The 10,828-nt window shown below is 36.2% G+C and overlaps 1 protein-coding gene across 1 annotated transcript; it reads left to right on the forward strand.

Moving 5' to 3' along the window:
- The first annotated feature begins 7,595 nt into the window (after positions 1-7,595).
- Positions 7,596-10,577, forward strand: LOC113778313. The gene is made up of 3 exons (XM_027323676.1): positions 7,596-8,332; positions 8,441-8,601; positions 10,132-10,577. The coding sequence occupies exons 1-3, from the start codon at positions 8,080-8,082 to the stop codon at positions 10,285-10,287; spliced, it is 570 nt and encodes a 189-aa protein (XP_027179477.1). The 5' UTR covers positions 7,596-8,079; the 3' UTR covers positions 10,288-10,577.
- Positions 10,578-10,828: the final 251 nt, after the last annotated feature.

Consider the following 10,828-nt stretch of genomic DNA (forward strand, 5'->3'; position numbering starts at 1 on the left):
TTATAGTACCTACTATTACTTGGTTCTATATATATGTAGTTCCTTGTAAAGTTGTATTTGGAGTAACCCATGCTGTTATTAGTATTAGTTTGGTGGTGCTTGAGATTTAAGAAGCACACTTGAATGAACATCTAACGTATATAATTAACCACTTTTCTCTTTTCTTTTTGTTTAGCTAAATAATTAACGCCTGCTCACTCACTAATGAAGAGATGCAATGAAATATTTATTAGACGAAGACAAAGAAAGTCTTGAATGTCCACAAAATATAGAAGATTTAAGGTGCAATATATCATGCATTGTAAGCACTATCTAGTATGGGTTTTGAAATCATCTTTTGGCATTCAGGTTGTGTTTGTTGTGGTAGCATATACTAGTAAGTTTGTTATACTAGTACTCCCTCCGCCCCAATTTATTTGATTGTGATGTTTATATTTTTCTTTTCAATCTTATTTACCGTAAATTCAAAATTTAAATTTGAATGATAATGTACATATGATTACAAGAAGGGATAATATTAAAAGAAAACACTAAAAAGTATTTTGATTTTCATAATATAACAAATATTTTTAGATATCGTAAAATGAAAATTATGACGCTTTCAATTGGAGGGTGGGAATATATCAATCAATAGCCAAAAAAAGGGCCACTTAAATGTACATATGTTGTAGGGATAATTTCAGAAACCTCCCCTGAGGTTTCTGACATTTACACTCACCTCCCCTGTGGTTTGAACAATTACACTAACCTCCCCTGAGGTTACTAATCCTTTACAAATTCAGTCCAAATGATTAAAATATTGTTTTAGAGAGTGAAATTAGAATTTTGTACCTGATTTGCCCTTTGTGCTACATGTCCAATGAATGACAAAGTATTACAAATTAATTAATAATTAATAAATTTTAAGGAGCGTAGTTTATAAGCAAATACGTATTACTTATTTAAAGTACCAGCTCTTTACGGGTATTTTACTTTCAAACATTTACTTTATTACAAATATTTATTCTCAAATACAGATTTGTATTTACTCTCAAATATTTAATTTTTGTTAAATAAAAAACCTACCGGTTTTTCTTCCGTAGAAATATTAATATAACACTTTTTCAATTTTAGTTATAAATATTTATGTATTTAGCATAAATTAAATGATTCAGGATAAAATACTCATAAAGAACTAATACTTTACTCATGTAATGGATGAAAATCATAAAAAAATTAATACTTTATGGGCCATTTCTTTTTTTAAAAAAATATTTAATTTATAGTAAATAGATAACCTACTGATTTTCTTTTTGCGAGAATATTACTGTAACACTTTTTAATTTTTAATCACAAACGTTAATATATTTATCATAAATTAAATATTTGAAAATAAAATATCTGTACTGATTTAAGTTAAGGAGTGTAGTTTATTGATTTAAGTAAGGAGTGTAGTTTATAGGCAAATACACATAACCTATTTAAAGTACCCGCCCTTTACAGATATTTTATTTTCAAATATTTAATTTATGATAAATATATTAACGTTTGTGATTAAAAATTAAAAAGTGTTACAGTAATATTCTCGCAAAAAGAAAATCAGTAGGTTATCTATTTAATATAAATTAAATATTTTTTTAAAAAAAAGAAATGGCCCATAAAGTATTAATTTTTTATGATTTTCATCCATTACATGAGTAAAGTATTAGCTCTTTATGAGTATTTTATCCTGAATCATTTAATTTATGCTAAATACATAAATATTTATAACTAAAATTGAAAAAGTGTTATATTAATATTTCTACGAAAGAAAAACTGGTAGGTTTTTTATTTAACAAAAATTAAATATTTGAGAGTAAATACAAATCTGTATTTGAGAATAAATATTTGTAATAAAGTAAATGTTTGAAAGTAAAATACCTGTAAAGAGCTGGTACTTTAAATAAGTAATACGTATTTGCCTATAAACTACGCTCCTTAAAGTTTATTAATTATTAATTAATTTGTAATACTTTGTCATTCATTGGACACGTAGCACAAAGGGCAAATCAGGTACAAAATTCTAATTTCACTCTCTAAAACAATATTTTAATCATTTGGACTGAATTTGTAAAGGATTAGTAACCTCAGGGGAGGTTAGTGTAATTGTTCAAACCACAGGGGAGGTGAGTGTAAATGTCAGAAACCTCAGGGGAGGTTTCTGAAATTATCCCTATGTTGTAACTACCAGGTTGGCAATGGACATGGTCAACCATGATTTGATGGCTCATATTTGTGATTTTTTTTTTTTTGTGTGGAATTGAAGCAATATTTTGTGAATGTTTGAGCTCGCAAATTTGCTTGCTTTACGCGGTTGTTAATCGCGGATTTTGAGTACTTTGGGACAGCTATCCGCCGCTTCCTGTCCGCTCTATATTTGCGATAAATTAAGGGGATGCTTGGTTCATGCTTTGGAATTGATATTGGAGATGGAATCATATACAAAAAATCAGTATGGGTTTGAATCTCTAGTATCATTCTACAGACTGATGCTTGGTATAAATATAGTTGGAATGGTATCAAAATTAATTCTTTATTTTTTAATTATTGTTCTCTTTCCTGGATTGATAATCACGCCCACCATCAGACCACCATCGAATCACTACCAATCCAAATCTTTTTTGTTTTTTGTTTAACAATTACCAACAAAAAACTCATGACTAATCAATAAAAAACTCACATGTTTTTTGTCATTTTTTTCCTTTTCTCAATAAGTTGCAATTGGAACTTTCAAATATTCACAAAAAAATTGCAAAAGAAAACGGCAAATTGCATCCTCTGCTGAAACCTATAAGAAACACCATACAATACAATCCAGTTAGAGCCCTTCACAAAGAGAAGATAAGAGATCGATTGTGATGAGAAGGACGATTTGATGGCGAAGGAGGAGAGGAAAGGGTCAACTAGGGTGAGAGGGGAGTGACCGACAATAGGAGAAGAAGAGTGATTTGTTAGATGCCATGGAAAAGGAAGAAAATTGGAAACAAAGGAGGAGGGGGTGTTGTTAGATGCCGATAAAGAGGGAAAAATGGTCAGAGATAAGGAAAGAGAGAGGAGTTGTCAGATGCCATGGGGGAGAGAGGAGTGTTGGAGACGGGATGAAGGGGAGGCTCGATGGTGAGAGCCTGGGAGAGGGAGAAAGAAAGAATTTTAACAAAATATTTTATCTTTTATTTATTCACCGTTGGAAAGAAGCTGAGAATTTTGAGTAATTCCTCCCAATTTAGTCAAGAATCATGAATTGGACATGATTCCAATATTTCAACTGCCATTACAGTGTACCAAACACTAAATATTGAAATTATTGTTATTACACATGCCAAACCTCTCAAACCAAGCAGCCCCTAAAGCTTTCGCTATTCAAAGAGACCCGTTTGGAGATGGGCACGGTCAAAGCTTGATGGCCAATATTTTTATCTATCTCATTATCAATCAATAGCTCTGCTTGCTTAAAGGCTGGCTATATTAATCACTCGTTTGATGTATAATTACGTTCCATATAATGTCAATGATCATCTGATTCCTTTTCATTAATTCTATATTTGAGCTTGCGTCACTTAAAAAGTTATAGGCAACATATTTGAGCTTGTTGTTGTTGTTGTTGTGCGACTAAAATTGATCTGGGAAAAATGCTACGTACTCTTTAAATACCTCAAGCCATCATGAGTTCAGTAACTAAATATAAAGCTTAACTATGAAAGAGAACTAGACATAATGAGCATAAAAAGAAAAGGAAATAGGGAATTTGGATAAGGAATTAAATGACACTCAATATTATTTCTCCCAGTTAAAAATTAAAATTGTTAAACAGATTTTTTTTCAAGTTTCTTATTCATCAACATAAAATGCCGTGGTTATGATGGGACTTTGACAAGGGGCTAACGTCCCTGTCCTGGTCAATGCCTCCTGCTCCCCACTACAAGGTCAATTTTGACGCTTAGTTTTTGGTAATGGTGTGGTCATCCATAGTTGATTGCTGGCTTATCAAAGAGAATGGAAGGTCTAGCCAATGTTGAACTTGCTGAAGCTCATGCTGTAAGAAAAGCACTCTGAATTTGTTTGGTTTCTACTTTATTTACATATTATTTACAAACACTGATTTATTTGCATTGTCAACGTATTTCTAAATCATCTTTTTATCTAATCTTATTTATAAACACTGATTTATTTGTATTATCAACCTTATTTTTGAAGAACCACTTTTTTAATCTTATATATATCACATCAAAAAAGTGTTACGATATTTTTTCAAAAAATTATCCCAAATCATCTCCTATCCGAAGATGCTGATGATTCCTACTTTCATATTAGAGGGCGACGCATCTCGATCATAAAAGTTGATTAATAGCACAAAAGAGCTCTTACTCGGGTATTGGCTCGATAATTGAGGACATTCGCACTTCCCTGTCCGATCAAAGCATTATTCGTGTAATATGGATATTTAAAGATGCCATTAAGGTTGCGCATAATTTGATACCTTTTGCTAAATCACCGAACCTGCCCGAATTCTTCAAAATTGTCGTCTAACCATTATTAAACAGTTAGTGATGGACGAATTCTTGCAATCTAATAAATAGTTTTCCTTTGTTTTTCAAAAAAAAAAAAAATATATATATATATAATATCAGAATCTGCCGAAACATTCTGAGTCTAATATTGAGGAAACCTAATCACCAATCCATCAATGCATTAAGGTTTGGTGGCTTTCCGCCAATTTGTTACAATTAAATGTGGTTTTATTTAAAAAATTCAGGCGAGTGCGTAGTACATCCGTCTGGTCCGGTGGTGGTTCAGTCCCTTCCGCGTTACCCCAAGACCTTTTTAGGCCCTCCCCTCCCTATAGTGTAGGAAGCTATCGTATCGATATATATATATATATATATATATATATTGAGGAAGCCTAGGCCCAGTACATGTACAATCCAGAATCCATATCAAACATCATTCACAGCTTAATTCATGTGATGGTTCAAGTCCGGTGGTTCTCAACATAAATTCGAAGGGCTCCTGAAAACGAAGACCAACCTCCACTATTTAATGCTGTCTGCTCTTGCATCTCAAGATTGAGAAATTTGTACTCTTGGCCTTGAGTGAATCGCTACTCTATTATCTCAATCGAAGACGGAAGGATCCGAAACATGGAGAAGACAATTGTTAGCCAGCTTCCCAATCTCATTTTTATCTTTCAGTTATTCTTTATCAATTTTCACATCATGTTCTTTGCTTGCTCGTTTGCTAGACATTACCTTTGAACAGTCCACCCAATAATAAAATTGAACAGGTTCTGCTTCCACTTTCAGTTGGGCCGCGATGAGCAAATATAACCACATGACAACAACAGGCGTTTTGCTCCCTTGTCAGGTGAGTTGTCAATGGCCCATCAAAGAGCACAGGCCCACTGGGCCACTTTAAATGAAAGCAAAATGCAAGCAAAACACCACCAAGCTGGATAGACGTTGACCATCTTGTTCTGCTCTACACCCATGGACCACGATCGCCGTTGAATCCATCTCTTTCCGCCGAATTCCCCCAATCCAACAAAACTGAGTTAAAATTCATAATCACTAGTGGCTAGAGCTGTTAAGTCAATGGAGTAGCTCGAAAGCTCGTTAGAGCTCGACTCGTTAAGGCTCGAGCTCGGCTCGTTAATTTTGGTTAACGAGTCGAGCTCGAGCTCGAAACATGCTCGTTTAGTTAACGAGTCGAGTAAGCTCGGCTCGTTTGATACTCGAGTAGCTCGTTAGAGCTCGTTAATGAAGGGCATATTTGTCATTTTAGAAATCAAAATTATAAAAATTAAAAATTATAGGTTTTTATTAAGATTAATTTGCAGGAGCTCGAGCTCGAGCTCGTTTGTGATAAACGAGTCAAGCTCGAGCTCGAGCTCGAGCCACATGTACATTTAACGAGCCGAGTTCGAACACATTTTAAAGCTCGCTTTCCTAACGAGCTCGAGTAGAGCTCGGCTCGAATTAAACTCGAGTCGAGCTCGGCAGCCAAATACTCAGCTCGACTCGGCTCGATTAACAGCTCTACTAGTGGCGTTAATCCTTCCGATCTTTTTTAGTATTTGCAAAAATAACTACCAGCAGTAGAGGAGTCAAAATTTAAGTGTATCACCACTTTGAAATTGCCCACCAAATTTTGTTTCTCGAAATGTATGCTACTGAGAGTATTGGGGGGGGGGGGGGGGGAGGGGCAATGGGGTTGCTGAGCTCAAAAACTCCGTCTTTATCTTTATCTATGGAAGAAATACATCTGCATCAACAACTGATTGGTGCTGTAAATACATCTGCATCAACATATAATTTCACCAAGTAGTAGCAGTAGACAGTAGTACTACTCGGAAGAGGTGGTGGATGAGAGGAGCAGTATGTTGTTTTGATGTCGAGGGAAAGTAGGTTTGCTCTTAATGAACTTTGGCAAGGCAAAGATTGCGAGACTACGCAACCATGACAGCATCACAGTTCACAGAGCTTGATCAGGCCATGAAATTAATTGCAATTTGCAGCTGCATCCAAGCCGAGGGGGAGGAGATAAAGAGAGGGAATCTAAAGTACGCTTGCTTGCTTGCAATCACATCACTGCATATGGAGTCGGACCATAAATTAAACTGACATATGTAACGTAAGGCAAAAACAAAAAAATGATTACTAATTCTCTATGAAATTGGAGGTAAAGCGGTTAGTAACCGTCGGTTACTCTTATTCTAAGTACTCCAATTGTTTTAGGAATACCCTGTGGTACTATATTCTGGGATGGATGATGGATGAATGGGAAGGCGGGTTAGAAGGACATTATCAATACTTATGATCATCCATTTGCGTTAAGTAACCTCCATCATCTAACAACACAAATTATAGAAACATGATGCAAAATGAGGGTTGTACCTCAAACAAAAAAAAAAAAAAAAAAAAAAAAAAGGTTGTTGCTGGTAAGTTTGAAAGTTGAAACCTTATATAATATATACGACTCGGGTTTAATTTTCTTCGAATTATTCTTGTATAGAATAGTACAGATCTATCGTATTCGATAAAAAAAAAAAAAACGACTCGTGTAACTTGGCCTGGGACCAAGTCCTGACCAACAATCTCTTCTTTCTACTGTGTGTATTCGTTCTAGACCCACCACTACGTCTACTAGTAGTCTAGCAGCGGTAGAAGCATTACTGTTACCTTCCTTCACCTGCAAACGCAAAGTCATAAACCCCAATCTGCATTTATCATCATCTTTTTTTGGCCTTTTAATACCTCAGTCGGGCAGTTTGGCACATCTAACACTCCACGTCTCTTTCCCCTATCTCTCTCTCTCTTCCATTTAATCTCTCCTCTCAACATCCATCCATCCATCGTTATCACAAGTCCTAATGCACTTTCCACCCCCTTAATGTCTTCTTCGACCATTCTCCATCGATAACGTTGGCTTCATCAACTCAAGTCAACCTAATTTTTCTGGAGAACCACCGGCTGTTATCCCATTTATTTATGGGGGAATCTCACGCTGCTTAGTGCTTACTCTACAGTCTACTCTCTCTATATATATACCTAGATACTACTCAAGAAATTCTCTCTAATTAAGGCTTGCCTTCGGTCCCCCTCCTTCCCTCCCTCCCTCCTGCCTCCTCCTTCCTTGCCTCCGTAACCACTTCTGTTTAGAGTGCCCTTTGTCACGTCTCTCTGGGATTCTTAAACGTGCGTCGGTGAACTTGACGGGCGTCAGACACCTCGTCACACTACGCCACGCTACGCTACTTTCTCACATTTACTCCTACACCATTATAGGGACTTGGCTTTGTGGTCAAAGCTCATGCTAGAATTCAAGTAAAATTTTCTTCTCTTTGCCTTTCCTTCTCTGCCGGGGAATTCTCTCTTTCTCAATTCTCACTACAACGTACCTTCCTTTTTGTATTTTTTGGCCTCACGAAACAAAAAGGGAGGACCATTCAGCTCAACCAATACTCTTACTACTACTACTACTTAATAAAGTTCACTCACCAACACAACAGAAGCAAATATTACGTACCAACTACGAGTTGTTGTAGAGAGTATTTGGGTTTGATCGATGGGGAATTGCCAGGCGGCAGAAGCGGCCACGGTGGTGATTCAGCATCCGGGGAACAAAGTCGAGAGGATTTACTGGTCCGTCAGCGCTCACGAGGTCATGTCTTCCAACCCCGGCCACTACGTCGCACTTGTCATCAGCTCATCGACAGCGACGAGGTCGGAGAATGGTACACCGGTGAAGCAGCTGAAGCTTCTCCGTCCTGATGACTCTTTGCTTATGGGACAAGTTTACAGACTCGTCAGCTTCGAAGGCATGACATCATTTCTTTCTTGTTGCAACTCCTTTTTTATTTTCTTGCAACAACAAAACAGGATAATTAATTAGGAGTCTTGTTGTTGTTCGCTTGCTACTAACACAGATGTACTGAAAGAGTTTGCCGCCAAGAAATCGGTGAAACTTGGAAAACTGCTAAAGGAGAGTGGTGGGCTCGTTCTGGATACCAAGACTAACTTGTCTGCTCCCACTCCCAACTCCAATTCCAGGCCCAGATTGGTGAATGGAAATTCGTCGCTTATTAAGGTAATAATAATTAACTCTACTACATATTCAACATGTCCTTCATATTTCAAAGGTTCCCTTCTAAGTACGTCATTTCGTTCCCAGTTCAATTGTTTACTTTCGCAAAATTCTGTGTCAAATATTAAATTTGCTTTAACTTGTACTACTAGTACTCAAGTTTATTCTTTCTTTTTTCTCACAGCGAATCGAGATAGTGCGTAACTTCCTTCCTTTTTCTTTTGTCATGTCTACACATGAAGGAATCGTATGAATTCCAAGTAGAAAGTACTAAAATTTAAGAGCACTAAACGTAGGCACATGTTGAAGCGCTTTAAAGAAAGCATACATGTATAGTCGATTTTAATAATAAATAAATAAATTTTTTTAAAAAAAGAAAGCATGGTGGATTAATTAAGTGCTACTGCTTCATATACAAGTACAAGAAAAGTTAGGTGGCACGCAGCCAACTATTGGTGGAGTTTAAAGAAAAATGATTATCATAGCAACTACCAAGCCTCTACTAGTTATTGCTGAATGCTGATGTTCGGATATTGCAATCGCTGGAAAGATGGTGGTGGTTCTAAAAATATAAAAAAGCCAACAACTAATTCAAGAGTTGCCGACTTTTGGAGGTTAATCTGGGATTAGGGTTAATTATTTCAACAAAAATCATTTACTGGAGTTGAAAAAAAAACCAACTAATTAATGAGACCTTGAAAAATAGGCTGGCCCCAAATCCAATTATTGTTTTAATTGCTAAATACATATTGTTACCACTATCCCCCAAGTATATATACTAGGGGGATAGATTATAAGATTTAGCGAGACTCACTGTCCATCTTCTTTATTTAAAAAAAAAAAATACTAAGATTTAATCATCAAATAGCATACTATAAAATACTGGAAAATAAAAAGAATATAAGCAAAAATATCTTGTTTACCTGGTAGGTTAGCTTAGGTACAAGGTATCTAACCTAATCCTTGCTTCGCACAAGAGCATGGGAACTTCTTCGAGAATATACCAGTTTGGTGGAGAATAATTATTTATTGGAGTATTTGTAAAGTTCAGTTAACAGATAGGCTGGTTCTGGTAAGGTTAATCATAAAGAGTCACATGGGTTTTCAATTTCATATTTGGAGTTAAACTGCAAATAATAATAAATGGAAGAAGGAATATTCATGCGTGGACTAATATTAGAGCGTTTACCATTGCATCGTTAATTTGTGCGACCGTTATACCATTGCATTATGAAATTGGTTTGACTTCTTTTAAATATATGCCCTACTGAGATTTGATAGTAATAGCTAGGTCCCCAATGCCAACCTCAGAATTTATTTCTGAAGTCTACCTTATATTTATTTTTGGTCCAAAAAAGAGCACTAATCAATTTTGATTTGGCGTAATGCATGATTAAATTAGCTTGCTTTCATCTTTAAGCTATTTATATACACTCACTCCTATTCAGTTGTTTTAACGTACTAATGTCCTTTAATAAACTAGCCAGTAAGGCGTGTGTGTTAATTAATCTGATGATGTCCTTAATTTTGCAGGGTGCACACGAGGGCTATGGAGCAGGTAGCAGCAGTAGTAGCGGAATGGGCAGCAACAGTGGTAGCAGCAGCAACAGAGGCGTGGGAAGGCATCATATTGGTCATGTTGGGCAGTGGAAGCCAGCCTTACAGAGTATTGCAGAGATTGGAACTTGAACTCAGCCTAAAGAGATTTGCCAGGACTGGTACTACAACGTAGTGACGTCCTAGTGCTACTCCTGATGGTCTTTATCCCCTTTCCGCACAAATTATAGATTCTCTTGCATGCTGCTTTTTCAGAAGATGCATGATTCATGCATGTACAAAAGCACTCGTCATCAGTTACCAGTTTTCTGTATTTGCGTGAACAATTCCCTCTTGCATTGATGTTCTTTTGTATAAATGAATGAAAGAAGCGGCCGGGAGGGACCATTTCATTTCTATTAGCTTGTGACGTCTTCGCTGGATTTATGTGGAGGGTTTACTCCCAGGTGTCCTGCCTTTTAAGTCATACTTTAAAAGCTTTCTGCAGATGCACCTTGCAGCTCTTGATCACGTATATTTTTTTCTCTCTTTTTTTTTTTTTCCAGTGTAAATGAGTGATCTCGGTACGCTTCCCCGCCTGTACCTAAAAACACGAAAACTAATTGCCTTCAATGCTGCACCACCTTGTGTATCAGAGATTCTATGTTCTATTCGTGGGCTTGATATATTCAAC

Source organism: Coffea eugenioides, chromosome 7 (genome assembly GCF_003713205.1).
Source record: "Coffea eugenioides isolate CCC68of chromosome 7, Ceug_1.0, whole genome shotgun sequence".
Lineage (NCBI taxonomy): Eukaryota > Viridiplantae > Streptophyta > Magnoliopsida > Gentianales > Rubiaceae > Coffea > Coffea eugenioides.